Source organism: Phalacrocorax aristotelis, chromosome 4 (assembly GCF_949628215.1).
Source record: "Phalacrocorax aristotelis chromosome 4, bGulAri2.1, whole genome shotgun sequence".
NCBI classification, from domain to species: Eukaryota; Metazoa; Chordata; class Aves; order Suliformes; family Phalacrocoracidae; genus Phalacrocorax; species Phalacrocorax aristotelis.
Genome location: NC_134279.1, coordinates 58,574,439 through 58,589,574, shown reverse-complemented (window position 1 = coordinate 58,589,574; position 15,136 = coordinate 58,574,439). Strand labels below are relative to the sequence as shown.

Below are 15,136 nucleotides of genomic sequence, written 5' to 3'. Positions count from 1 at the left end.
AGGGTTAAAGCTATTTGAAAGAAATGAAATTAGAAAATGGAACAACTTGCTGAAATCAATAACTTTGCAAGCAGAAATGCAAAGAATATTAGATTCACACACTTAAAAAAAAAACAACATCCCAACCTTTGGGAAATACTGTGAAACTAGCACTGAAAGGAAAAAATAGTAATGACTTGTCAGTTTTATTGGTTATGTTTTTATGCATTTCTTTGTACATAGCATTCTGTTGTGTCTTTAGTTAATGCAAGCAGTGTCCTAAATATTTGTAAGTTTCTTTTCGCTTTTACAAAGGCTGAAGATGAATTATTTGTCAGCTTCTTAAGCTGTAAGGTGGCAAGTATTCCACCTCTGATAAATTATTTAAAAATATGATTAAGCAACTTCTGAATTACAAGATGCTTCAGCTTCCTTTTAGACAGAAATTCTTCATACTGAAGTATCTGCACTACCCTTCTCTTCATCAGGTTTTCAATGACTATAATTTCATGTTAACACACCATTTGTAACTGCTCAGTTATAAATGTTTTAGTACAAGGAGCTATGTAAATAATAAAACTTGGGAAAAAACCCTGGCTTTCTCTCTAAGTAAGCTCATTCCAAGTTCTTTGAATGATATTTACAGAAAATTGTAATACAGTAGGTTTAGTTTCAAGAGCCTGCGGGTTTTCTTGGGTACCAAAACAATCTTAGATTGCACTTCTTTCTAACTGAGATGAAGTTGCTTTCAGAGACTGAGACTCTAGGCTATGAGAAAACTTTTTTATATGTTGAGGGGTGTTAGAAACTGGAGAAAAGCAGGTTGCATCTTGTTGTTGCAAAACTCATACATACAAGTGGTGTTGCTTTAAATGCTGCTTGTATATCAGGAAAATAGATTGGTCTGAATTGGTCATGTTGTGTACGAGTCTTAATTTTCATGCATGCAACTATGCCAATGATTTAGGACAGTAATAATTAATTGATTTTTATTTTTAAAAACCATGTGCAATTTAACTGCCAGCATGCAATTCTATAAAAAGATGGCTTTTAGTTTGATATATTACAATCGTGAAGTGTCCCTGTGAAGTGATACAAGTGGCAAACTGTGCTTTGGGTCCAGAGAAGAAACAATGGGAAGTACTGAAAGTAAAGAACAAAAATTAAGTTCCCTCTGCTAATTTACATGAGAACATTTTAATTTGCTGTTTTAAATAGAATTAGAACATGAGCTAATAAGAGAAATACTGCAAAATCAGGCTCTGTTTTCTCAAAAGTCGCTGGTGAAGGGCTTTGAAAGTTTTTGGGTTTTGGTCATAGTTTCTCTTGATTAGCCTGATACTGAGATGTTCAGGCTTAGCAGTCTGTACTTGTATCTCTTCTGGAACTGTGGATGTCATATTTACCACTTTGCTGTCCTAAGGCCGCTTTAAGCCAGGGATATGCCCGCCATATTATGCACAACTATTTCATAACAAGTCCATTTAATACTCCTGATTACTAATTTCACAGCAATTTTGTACGAGTTATTGGTTGGCTGTCAACAGCTCAACAATGACATCTCATTCTGGTTTGTGGACTTATATTTCTAATATTCACAAAGTGTGGATTTTGTGATGGCTGTTCAGAGGCATTGGCCTTTGTCTCATTGTTCTGACAACTGCCTAAGTCCTAGTGGGGCACTTCACTTGCTTTTTTTCCTATGTTACTCAGGCGATGTCTTGCAGCTCAGAAAAAAATGCCGGTTGTCTAGACTTCTAATAATTGAAGTTGGGACACTCAACCTACTAATATATTTTCCTGCAGTCTGACAAACACTGAGTACAAAAGACTGCAGAATATTTAAACTCAATAACTTTTATTAGTAGTCTTTATTTAACTTGAATTTTAAGTCAGGTATAAAATTTAAAACTTGTCAAATTTGCTTGCATTCTTGATCTTAAAATTTATAGCAAAGGCTTGTATTAATTGATATACTGTGATCTGGCTCACTGTCAGAGTGAGGAATAGAATATATATGAAAATATTCAGCCTGTGCCTGAAGCGGCTTTTACAGACCTCTGGATTGGGTGGAATTGGGAGTAAGAGCATGAGGTTAAACTGATTTATACAACCGGAGCCTGACTCCATTCCCTTGACTGTACCTGTAGTGGCACTGGAACACAAGGAGATTTTGTTTTCTTCCTTCGGAAAATTAAGCTTAAATCATTCATTAAGATCAGATGGCCTTCCTCCTTTTTTTTTTAAAATTTTGTACTTAATGGCTTAGCTTAAAATGTGTTTTGTTTACTAAAAGTTAATCTTTACCCTAGCTTTTTTGTATATGACCATTTTGAAAATAAATTTTAAATCAGGCAGTGGAAGTCTTTGAATAAAATGTTTTCTTGTAATCTTGGTTTTAGTCTACATGTGGTTTATAGCAATGTAGCTTGTTTAATTTTCTTTCTTTTTCAGTTTCTGGCAGATATGGAAAATAATGCACTCTTTAGGGATGACATTGAATGTCAAAAACTCATTATGGAAGCAATGAAGTACCATCTGTTGCCAGAGCGACGACCTATGTTGCAAAGTCCTCGCACCAAACCTAGAAAATCTACAGTGGGCGTGTTGTTTGCAGTTGGAGGAATGGATGCAACAAAAGGTGTTGGCTTATGTAGTGATTAGTAGACGAGCTGTTTTGGTTCTTGTCAAAAGAAATGTTTGATAGATGTTTTTAAAACATGTTAATTCTAAAATTCAAAGATTATGCAGTATAGAACATGAAACATCTTAAATGTACACTGTTTATTAGGTTAGAAAAACCTATGTAGCTTTGATAATGCTGTAAACATTCTGGAAGAAAGAGTTATGATTAACTGGAAATTATCAAGGGAATATCTGATTTCCAAGTAGTGAAATGTTGAATTGAATGAAAACTAATCTTTATTTACTTGAGTGGGAAGTCATTTGGAAAAGGAAGGAAAAGACAGAAAGGGCACAAAGCTGACCTGCACCTGTTTAAAAAAAAAAACAAACCAACAAACACCACCACCAGAAGAACCAACCAAGAAAGCCCCAAAACACGATGCTTTTTGACTAGTTGTTAAATGGTTCTGTCAGAGCTACTCGGATTTTCTTTTTCATAGACACTTCCATAGTGTTTAATGGTAGTTAGAAGAAATCTGGCAAGTTAGAAAAGTTAAGGCAGAGAAAGTGTTTTCTTTCCTTTATTGTTTTAAAGTTAGCACTTCTAGTACTTCATGTCACATAGCTTCAGATTTTTCTCATATTACAAAACCGTTTCAAGAGGTAACTGCATTTCATAAGGGTTGTTCTATATTCCTGACATTAGTATTTCTAAATGCTTGATTCTGCAAAGCAATTAGAAATCAGATTTTTTGCCTTACAAAGCACTGAGAAGGTCCTTCTTTATAATGGTGCACTTAATTCCTGAGGAAGTCCGAAAAGACTATTTGTATACACAGAATTAAGAACATGCTGCAGGATACCATGCTGTCTTGTGGGATCAGCATATTGCTGAAGTAAAAACTATCCTAATAATCCAGACTTTGTTTTTAATAACTTGCATACGTTTTCATTCAGGAGCTACAAGCATTGAAAAGTATGAACTTCGTACCAACATGTGGACTCCTGTTGCAAACATGAATGGACGAAGATTACAGTTTGGAGTTGCAGTCTTAGATGATAAATTGTATGTTGTTGGTGGCAGAGATGGACTGAAAACATTGAATACTGTGGAGTGCTACAACCCTAGAACAAAAACTTGGAGTGTAATGCCACCTATGTCCACTCATCGTCATGGTCTTGGTGTGTAGAGTTCTGTAAAGGCTGAATGCATATTTTTAAAGGTTATCTGTTTTAGGATTGCTCAAAAAACATTCAAAAATTAAGTTTAGGGGAGTGGAAACTTTTTTTTAATGCCAACTGCTTATTGAATGTCTTTTCTCCTTCAGATTATATCCAGCATTGGCTACCAAAAGGAAATTTCTTCTTACTTGTTTTTAAATATTTTGTGGTGCACACTGGACTGTCACTAGGAAAATATGATCTTTTTTGCCCTTATCCAGAGGTGATTGTTTTTCATATCTGTTTTTCTAGGAGTAGCTGTATTGGAAGGTCCCATGTATGCTGTAGGAGGACATGATGGCTGGAGTTACCTGAATACAGTAGAAAGATGGGATCCACAGGCTCGTCAGTGGAACTTTGTAGCTAGTATGTCAACTCCAAGGAGCACTGTTGGTGTAGCAATATTAAATGGAAAGTATGTGAAGGCAACTTCCATTTTCTATTTCATTATTTTAATGTAATTACAGGACCATCCTAAATTACTATTAATTTCTCTTGATAGATACCTATTGATAGCATTAAGAACCAAGTTTTTTCATTCACAGAAAAGATACTGTGTTGGGTCAAGCAAGCTTCTCCACAGCATCACAGTACCCCTCAGTATTGCTTATGAGACACCATCTCTATAGTTTAATAAGTACTTACCATCTCCTTAATACAGAAAGGAGCAAATGGTTGTTTTCTTTCACTGAGACTCCAGTGATTTCCTCTTACTGTGACAGTTTGAACAGTCAGCTTCCAAAATTACTGTAAAGTCATGGAGGAGTACTTATGTTATATTGCATTAACTCAGAACAGTAAGCTCTGGCAGAATTAATCTAATCTGGAGTGGTATCTGAAATTTCTACAGCTGTTTTTCAGTGAAAATATGTCTGATTCCTAATGCAAAGCATATTCAGACAACTAGGTCATTTTGTGTTGCAGTCACAGGAAATGGCTGGGAAGTGACCTCAAGGAGTTCCCTAATCTATTCTGTTACCCCAAAGCTGAATCAGTTATATCTAAAACACTCATACCCAGAGTGATCTTGTTCTTAACTTCCAGTGGTAAAGTTTCTGTAACTTCCCAAAGCAATCTGCTTAACGATTAATATATCTGTGAAGTTCTCCTCATGTCAAGTCTTAAATACCTTTTGCTGATTTATACTACTATTGTTTGTACTATTCAAAGTGAACGTGGAAAATACATCTTTATCTTCCTATTTGCAACAGCCTTTTGTATCTAAAGACACATGTCCCCCCCAGTATTCTGTTATCAGGACTGAAAACTCCAGCTTCTTCAGTTTTTATTGGAAGGCCATGATTCCTAGACTTTCAGTGATTTTTCCTTTTTTTGTTTTCCTTTGGGCTAAGTATAGCATCCCAAAATACTAGTGGTACTTGAATCAAGCTGTTCCGAAAATCACAGAATCATAGAAAAATTTGGATTGGAAGGGACCTCTGGAGTCATCTGATCCAACACCAACTCAAAGCAGGGCCAGCCTTAAAATTGGATCTAGTTTCAAAGTTACCTGGGGTAGCTCAGGTCACATATGAATTTTGAGTATCTCCAAGGATGGAGATTGGGCAGCCTGTTCTGGTGTTTGACAACCGTTGAACTGAACGTTCTTCTTCTAATAGCCAATTGAAATTTCCCATGTTTGAACGTGTCTCTTGCTCTTCCTTTTTTCACTGAATACCTCTGAGAATGATCTGTCTTCTATATAACCTCCCATTAGGTGGCTGAAGACAGCAGTAAGATGTCTCCTAAGCTGTCTCAAGAATTCTTAATGCTGCACAAAAGCAGCTTCCTTAGCCTTTCCTCGTATGTCATGTGTTCTAGCTCCCTCATCATCTTAGTTACCATCAGTTTGAGTTGTTCCAATTGGCAAGACCTTTCTTGTACTGAGAGCCCAAATCTGGACACAGTATCCAGAATTAGTCTTATGTACCGAATAAAGGGGATCACCTGCCGTTACTTCAAGGGCATACTGATGACTTCTTGTCTGCCAGGACTTCTGGGTCTATTTTTGCTACGTTGCCTCCTCTCCTGTCAGCTCCCAGTCTGTAGTATCATGTGGGAAGTGCCATCCCAGGTGCAGGACCTTGCATTTGCCTTTGCTGAACTTCATGACACTACAGTGAGCCCATTTTCCCAGCCTGTCTAGGTCTCTCCAAATAGTAACCAAGCCCTCCAGCATATCAGCAACACCCCTTAATTTGATACTATTAGTAAACTTGCTAAGGCTGATTTCTGTTACATCTTTCAGACAATTAATGAAGACATTGAGCAATATCAGCCTGGGAGGAATGCCACTACTAACCAGCTGCCAGCTGGACTTCACACTGCTGATCACAGCCCTTTGAGCCCAGTAGTCCTTCCAGTTTTCCACCAGCCTTGTAGTGGGATTATTCAAACAATATTTTGCCAGGGTGGCAATGGGAATGCCATAGTAGACAAAGCTAACCTGATTTGCTGAGTAGTACTGTGGTTGTGGCAGGCCATTTACACTCTCTTGACCGCAGATTTTCACTTCCTGCTTATGTACTATCTGATGCATCTCCCTTGAGCTGTTTGAATACTGTAAGGTAGCAAAAAGCTTTTCACTATTTTGTTTATTTTGGAAGGTTAGTCACCTGCTAAATTAGTACAGCTGAAATGCACCTACAAAGGGTCCTGTGAGATCTGGAACAAGGCCAGAAATGAGTGGAAATGCTCATTGGGTGCAGGAAGGAGGGAAGAACTTGAAGAACAGCAAGCAGAGTGCCTTGGGCTGCCTTGGAGCTGCAGTTTCAGATGCCTAAGTTAGGTCTGAAGCTTCCCATATATTCAGCAGAGGGTCCCAGGTGTGTGAAAAGCACCAGAATTAGAACCTCGCATTTTTCTGTTATTATAGAATGTTCCCTGGACTTATAATGTAGGCAGCAACACTAGCCAGTAGCTAAAAAGCTTAAAACTGTGTACAGCATTTCAGCTGAGCGAGCAGTAACTTCTGCACTTTCTAGTAATATCTATCTGTAACTTGATGTATTTCAGATTATTTTCTCAAAACTTTCATATGGAGAAATTAATATAGATTTCTCCATGTCCAAAATGTGAAATCACTGCATAAATAATCAAAACTGTCACTTTTTGGGGGGAGGTAAGGTGGGGTACTTCATTTAAATGCTATGTTGCATAAAGGATTGTTGGGGTTTTTTTTTAAACAAACTTTTTGGAACTGCAACAGTATTTGTCACTATCCTTCAGTACATTCCTTACCTTAAATATGTTGTTTTATTAAACATGGGAACTTCTATGGAAATGAGTTTTTTTAAAAAGGATATTAAATTTATTACTGAGAACTAGTAGGTCAACCATATATACAAGATGTTTGTATTTAAGTTGGTTGGTCGGTATATTTAAAAAACAAAACAACAGTGTTTCTCAAACTGAGGACCTCTTGAATAGTGTTTCATAGTAACTTGTAATTTTTCACACTATTATCATATACAGTAGCTAATGTTTGCCTGATTATTTAACCAATCTATAATGTGCCTTAGGCTATGAAAGAATTTCATTAATGATATTTCAGGTGATCTCTCAAACTGGACTTTACTTCTGATGCACTGCTTTCTTTTTAGAATGGCTTCTCAGTTCCTACCTTTGCAAATTATAGTGCTGGGCATTTCTGCTTCTAAGCATAGATTGCTCACAGACTCTGTGCATAAACTCTTTCTCAAGATTGATTATTTGATTAGTTTTAAAGATTCATCGGTGATGGAGCGTTCCAAAAAGCAATCTTTTTCTTCTAGCCTTTCCAAAAAGTTGTAATCCTTTGTTAATACCAAATGCTAGAAACCTTTTTGTTAGAAATGAGCAAACTAGGCCACCTAGTGGGTGTGAGGGACTTGATGTAGCACTCTCATAAACTGAAGCCCAGGTCCAGAAAAATACTTGAATGCTGAAGATGAGGCAGGGCAGAGTTGGTGCATGCACAGATCCACTACTGAATTTGTCCCTCTGATCTTACTAGAAATGTGCCTTTATCTGTGAAGGCGCATAAGTAATTTTGAAAATGTTAGCTATATGTATGGGTTGGAACATAAATGCTGTGCTGTAGATATCAATTTTCTGTAAATTATTTTTATTATGCATTGATCATCACAATAGGAAAAGATTGGAGCAAAATCTTATCAGAGTTTTTGCAACAGAACATTATATTTAAAGTTAAGTTTCTTTCTAAACTTCCCTTTTTAACAAACTTGAAAGTCCTCCATACATCACTGGAGACTTTGTCTTGTTCAGACAATATTTATTTACTTTTTTTTTTTAACTTTGTAGGCTTTATGCGGTTGGTGGTCGAGATGGAAGTTCTTGTCTTAAGTCAGTAGAATGTTTTGATCCTCATACAAACAAATGGACTCTCTGTGCTCAGATGTCGAAAAGAAGAGGTGGTGTAGGTGTAACCACCTGGAATGGGTTCTTGTATGCAATAGGTGGTCACGATGCCCCAGCATCAAACTTAACATCCAGGCTGTCAGACTGCGTAGAAAGGTAATATCCTGATGAACACATATCCTGCTACTAATTCTAATAGTACTAGTCTATAGAGTGATTTATGGAAAAGACCTGTAAGTAGAAACCCAATAAAATAGCTGTGTTATTTTTAGCATGAGCAGAGGAAACTTATGTATAAAACCATCCTATGTAGTCATAATATGATTCAAAATGTTGCCAAGACAGATTAAAGCGTATTCTCCCTAATGCACTTCATCTAGAAAATTTTTTTTTCCCTAACACTCTCATTGAATTAATTATGATTGATTGCTGAGAACAACTTGGAATGGAATGCTTTTAAAAATGAAGCAGAACTTTTTTCACATGACAAGTCTGTATCGGTTCATATAATAACTTCTAAAAGAGTTAACAGTCAGGGTTTGCAAATCCTTAAATGTCCTGTTCTTTCTTGTATCCCTTGACAACACAGGGAAAGTGGCATGTAATTCAGTCATTCCGAAGCTGGTATGTTTTTACGTGAAGTTATTTATGAATGACTGTATTACAATTGCAGAAGCCCATGTGAGCCATAAAATAATTAAAAATGACAGTAAATATTTTATAATGCACTGCATTAATTCTTCACTGGCATTTCAAATATTTCTGAAATATGCTTTAATTCTCTTCCCTTCCCCCCACCCCAAATTGCAAAACTTCTCTTCTTTCCTATTATCTCCCAACAATTACCGTGATTCTTCATTACCCATCTTTTCCTTTTACTAAATTTCTTTATGCTGGGAGATGTGATTTGCCCTCTACCAAAAAAAAAATAGGGGGGGGGGGACACGGGATGGAACCTCAAAAAAAAACAACCCCACAACAAAAAAACCCACCACAAAAACCCCCACCACAAAACAGGGCTGTAGTCTTCAAACTTTCAGTGTCGTAATAGACCCCAAAATACATAGTGTGGCCCATACCACAGAATCACAGAATGGTAGGGGTTAGAAGGGGCCTCTGGAGAACATCTTGTCCAACCCCCCTGCTTGAGCAGGCACACCCAGAGCAGGGGGCACAGGAACGCGTCCAGGCGGGTTTTGAATGTCTCCAGGGAAGGAGACTCCACAACCTCCCTGGGCAGCCTGTGCCACTGCTCGGTCACCCTCACAGGAAAGAAGTTTTTTCTCATATTGGGGTTGAACTTCCTGTGTTCCAACCTGTGCCCATTGCCCCTTGGCCTGTCATTGGGCACCACTGAAAAGAGTCCAGTCCCATCGCCCTGACACCCACCCACCCTTTAGATGTTTATAGGTATTGATGAAATCCCCCCTCAGCCTTCTCTTGGCCAGGCTAAACAAACCCAAGTCTCTCAGCTTTTCCTCATAAGGGAGATGCTTCAGTCCACTGATCGTCTTTGTAGCTCTCCGCTGGACTTGCTCAAGCAGTTAACCACTTAACGTGTGGAAGTAGCACTAAAAAGACCCCAGAAAGATTTGCATATGGGAACCTAAATCTCAGAAAATACCAAAGTTTTAGAGGAATACAGATAATTAGAAGCCCAAGAGAAAAGCAGTAAGTCGATATATTTTTCTGCATCAATATTCTCTGAAACAAAGTTACAGAACACATTACTTTAATAAACCATTTTGTAATGCATTTTGTCCTCATTCTTTAAGTGAGATGAAATTGAGGACCATCAGCTTCATGGAAGTAAGTTCCTTTAAAATATTACCAGTTTCATAAAACCACACTTAGCTTCTGAGTATTTACCATTGTATTTTGCAATAAAATTTGCTTTTCTCAGATAAATACATTGCTTTATAAATTAATTATAAAATAACTTAAATTGAAAAGTAAATTCTATGTGTAGCTCACAGTCACCCTCTTTCACTACGTTATACTTCTATTTGCAGCATGTGCTTCAGGCAGTATTTTCATGTTATGATGCTTGCATGCATTTCTGCAGTACTTTGACTAGCGAACCGCAGCTAAAATTGTTAGAGCTCATTATATCTATGTTTTTCATGCAAACAAATTAGGACTAGTATCTTCCAAACTTGCTTTTAGCAAGTATGATCTTACTATTATCTCTTAGCCAAATAAACATTTTCTTTGCATAGTTCTTTAGAGCCCTTCAGAGCTCTGCGATTACATTGGTTCTGCTGTAAGCATCTGTAATTTTTAACATTGTCTCTTTCCGTCAGGTTAAAATATGTTCCTTGACATACGAATAGCATGAACTCTCCTGCGTAGTTCTCAGTTTGACTTCTAAAGAATTTTGATATTATTCTAGAATCACATTTAATGTTTCTCATTAAACCATCTGTCTTTTACTGTGCTGATGCTTCTGATGATAGGAGCTATGATTAAAGAAGTGGTGTAAATAATCTTAAGGGTTTTGTATTTTCTCAAACTCAAAATCTTCTCAGAATTTTCTCAAACTGTTTTTGGCTGTTTTTTTGAAAATGGTAATCTTTCATGGCAAGTAACTCTAGTACCACACTCAAATTTAACAGCCTGTGCTGGGACATGTAGTAGTTATCACCTAAAGCAAGCACTTGCTTTTTTGTGGTGTAGCAGCAGAACTGTTTCTGGAGTGGTACATTTAGACATACTATAAGAAATGTAGTAAGAGCAGCTCTATGTGTATGTATGTATGTATTACTATATGGAAAGCTGCACAAAGTATGTATGTAGCTAGTACTGACTATGTTGCCAGATGACTAAAGAAACCTTTTCAAAGAGAGTATTTGGGGGAAAAAGTCCTTCGACATTAACACACAAATCTGTGCTGTCCTAATAATACATGTTTCCTACTACCTTGAGAGCATCAATTACAGTATGTCCTTTCCATTGAATTTTGGCAATGGCTTTAGAGCATAACACAAATTATCTTTTAGGTATGATCCAAAAACAGATGTGTGGACTGCTGTGGCCTCTATGAGCATTAGTAGAGATGCAGTGGGAGTATGTCTTCTTGGTGACAAGTTGTATGCTGTTGGAGGATATGATGGTCAAACATACCTTAATACAGTGGAGTCTTATGACCCTCAGACAAATGAATGGACACAGGTATAGTTTCTGACCAGACCATACACTACTATTTATGGTGTTATTTCAAGTGAGCCTCTTTTTTTTTTTTTTTTTTTTTTTTTTTTTTTCTCTTTCTTTCTTTCTTTCTTTGTCTGCCATCTCAGTGATTTATCTTGAACAGACAGTTAACTTCTAATAAACTGCCCTTTTTTCTTTGGCAAGAGTATAGCTATTTTCTTTGACAGTTTCAGCTACTGTTCATGAAATATATTGACATGTTCCCCAAACTGTCAGAAAGGGTTCTGTTTACATGACTTCCTGTTCTGAAGATCAATGATAAATGTAGATTAGTTTTAGCTCTAATATGTCTCTCAGCAAGTTTATCAATTTCTTCACGGTTTTAGACGCCTTTTCATAAATAATCCCGTCCTGATGTGAATGCTATGTATGGTGTGTGCAACTTCCAGGAAGCCTTTTCCCATTTCTCTTTACCCAGCTCAAAAAAAAAAAACCCAAAACCCAAACCAAACAAAAACCCAAAACAAAACAACCCACCCCAAACAAAAAAAAAATCTTCAATTCATAATCGGAAACCATTATTGTCAATTCAAAGCTTGGTTACTTTTACTTTTTTATAGCTCTAGGAATGTGCTCCTCTGTGGGAGGAGCACACACAAGGATATGCTGGGCAGGCTGTCCTTTGGTATCTACTGCCATTTGAGACACCCTAAAAGTGTCTACATCCACAGAAGGCAGATACAGCACAGAATCTATGGGAGACCAAGGCCATTCTGGAGTCCGGCAGCAGGCCAGGATGAGTGTCCGAGGTCATCTAGGATAGCATTAGACACCAGTATTTAGGCAGCTGAATTCTGACCTCCTGAATATACTATCCCAGTAATGGCCCCAAATGGCTAATTCAAAAAGAGGACTGAACTGCTCTCTATGAAAATCTTTGTAACACAGAAAACTGAGCTGTCTATTTCTCCTCACTTCATACTGCTGCAAGATCTTAAAACATAAGTCATCTAGGAACCTCATCAGAGCTTGGGGTCTTCAGTGGTAATGACAACCCCTGCTAAAGGAAAAAAAAAAGGTGTGTACCAGAGGAGAGAAACAGTCTTTCTCACCGTTGCATATAAATGAATCTTGCATAATGTCTAGGTGGTGACTGTAGATACCTTTGTATCCTTAGCCTTGACCCTCTATATCACACTGAATCCTGTGATCCCACTATATAGGACAGTTTTGAACGCTTCCTAGAGTGATTTGGAAGTGTCTGTGGACCTTCCTTCTCGTTACGTCAGCGGTCTGCTACCACTTCATCTACATGCAACTCAAAAGAGGGTAGTGGAATTTTCTCAACTGAAGTTTTTCAGAGACACAAACAGCTCAGGATAAGTCTGTTGTTACTGGGGAAAAAAAAGAAATAGGGGAGTTGGCATAAACACCCTTTTTTTTTGACCTCGGACTAATATTCACGCGCACTTTAGTACTATGCAATTTAAAAGCGGAAGCTAAGGTGAGTGTTAGAAACTACCTTCCTCTTTTCAAGTCCAACAGATTCTCAGCAGAAAAGGGTCTTGCCTGAAGTAATTTCTGTTTACAAAAAAATAATGGAGATTGGGAAATTACTCTAATTTCAAGAACTTTTAACAGGATTTTAACAAATATTTAAGTAAAAGGGAGAGGTTGCCTCTGTCAGGTTTGGCATTTTCTGTTTGAGAGAAAACTGCATCGTTTTGCCGACCATTACTGAGTTGTTGCACTGTCTAGCTCAGGTGTCTGGTTTGTACCATAACACAGGATTCTTTTTGCTGTAACACCAAGAAATTAAAATTATCAATAGGAAGTGTTTCATATTCTTGGGGTTTGATATTGCTTCCAAAGTGCTTCACTCTATAATATAAAATATCTTCACCTTTTCTGTGTGTTTTTATCCAGGTTTTGGACCAAGTTGCTAATTTTTTTGTCACGTTAACAGAGTAAGAGTGATATTGCCACTCTGCTGCAGCTGTACAAATATTATTACAAGCATTAACTAAACACTGTCAGTTTTAGGGAAAAAAAACCCAAACCACTTAAAGCTGACTGCATTGATCTCATGGATTTTTTTTTCTTTTTGCTTACAGGTTGCACCATTGTGCTTAGGAAGAGCTGGAGCATGTGTCGTGACTGTAAAACTGTAAATTATTTTCTCTATGAAGATGACATTCTCCTCCATAGACTCAGACAATTTCTTTTTTCCTCAAGCAAACTACCAGTGCACCAAAAAAACCCACAAGGTGCAGGATATCTCCCACGGCGAAGTGTTTGGTCTCAAGTCTTAAGCACTTTTAAAAAAAATCACTTTGTAACCCATACGTCACAGGAATTCTATTTGTAAGAAGATTAGCTGCCACCAGCCAGTTGGCAGCAGAGGACTTCTGTTTAGGAAGTGCGAAAAAATAAGTAAGCTCATTAGAGAACTCACTGTAATAATCAAATGTTACCAGTCCAAACCTGCAGAGGAATGGCTCTAAATGGATATGCATCCACTGATATAATTGCGTCTTGTCTCTGGATGAAAAAAGTAATAGGATTGGACCCCATATATTTAGTTTGCCTGTAATGAATGTGTGGGTGTAGGTATCTCAGCTATTACAGTGCAGGCTGACAAACCAATGCAAACCATTGTAAACAGCAGGCGTAATGCCTGCCTTGGAAATGAAGTTGTGTATTTGGTGAATCTTTTGCACTTTTATCATCATTCCTAGTTTAGCAAACTTTTTATTTAACCAAAGGCTTATTTTAAATATTGTCTTATTATGCTAACAGAAATCTGCTATTTAATAATTTTTGCTGGAGATTTGAGATCCAGTGTACTTTTTGGGATTTTCAAAGTTTCTACGTGAGATACAGAACATTATACTTTTTCCTCTACATTCGTTCTTATATTTACTTTGCTATTTTTAAGGAAAAAAAAAAAAATCTATAAGCATGAGTTATTAGAAGAATTCTAAAGTGTGATTAAAAGTTAACCAATTTATATTTAATATTTGCACTTTGGAATTTTTGAAGCATTCCATTACATCTAGACTAAATACATTTTTACATGAGGCTTTGCACTAATCTGAAAAGTATAATTTTATAAGATGAAACAATTGTCTGCCTTTCTAGTAAGCTTACTTTGAAGTGTAAAGGGCCCGATCCTGTAAGATGCTTAACTGCCACCACGTAAGCATGTCCAGCATCTTACAGGGGAGTTGTGTGTCCCTCGCAGGATTGTATCAAATCAGTTACCTTATTTAACAGTTATCTAATTTTTCAGGTATTTTATAATTTGCCTTTCCTGAGCCCTATGCTGTTACACAGAATTGCTTTGAATGGTCTGAGTGGAACGTCTTTTTGTATTTTCTTTTCTGTGCCTTGTTCCTTTTGTTTTCAAAACAGTGGGCAATATGTGCATGTTTGTAAGGAAAAGGGGAAGATGTGAGCTCATGGAATGTTTTTCAAAAGTTTGAAACGTCTGATACCCAAAGTCTTTGTACATTTGTAATTTTAAAGGCGTTAACGCTCTCAGTGAACTATTTATTGTTTTAAAAGAAATTACTAAGCCGTGAAACTCTGTGCTGAAACCTGCACTGTTTGCAATCGAATACAGCTCAACCTAAGCGCGCCGTTGTTGGGTCAGTGCCTTTATTCTCCGCCTCCCCGCGGCTGTGGGGAGCAGCGCCTCAGGCATCCCTCCCGCCGCCGGCGGGGGCCGGGCCATCGGGCGGCCCGCCGCCTCCCCATTGGACGAAGGGGCGCGGCCCCGCCCTCCAGTGCCCATGGTGCT

At 37.6% G+C, this 15,136-nt stretch overlaps 1 protein-coding gene across 5 annotated transcripts in view; it reads left to right on the top strand.

The window, feature by feature from the left end:
• The window catches only part of KLHL5 (kelch like family member 5), a 67,800-nt gene extending 52,826 nt beyond the window's left edge, over positions 1–14,974 (top strand). For all 5 annotated transcript variants that reach the window (XM_075091658.1, XM_075091659.1, XM_075091660.1 and 2 more), the window contains 6 exons: positions 2,434–2,620; positions 3,562–3,786; positions 4,078–4,240; positions 8,128–8,340; positions 11,184–11,355; positions 13,449–14,974. In XM_075091658.1, coding sequence (XP_074947759.1) covers positions 2,434–2,620; positions 3,562–3,786; positions 4,078–4,240; positions 8,128–8,340; positions 11,184–11,355; positions 13,449–13,505 — 1,017 coding nt within the window. In that variant the 3' untranslated portion in view covers positions 13,506–14,974. The remainder of the gene's footprint in view (positions 1–2,433; positions 2,621–3,561; positions 3,787–4,077; positions 4,241–8,127; positions 8,341–11,183; positions 11,356–13,448) is intronic.
• Positions 14,975–15,136: the final 162 nt, after the last annotated feature.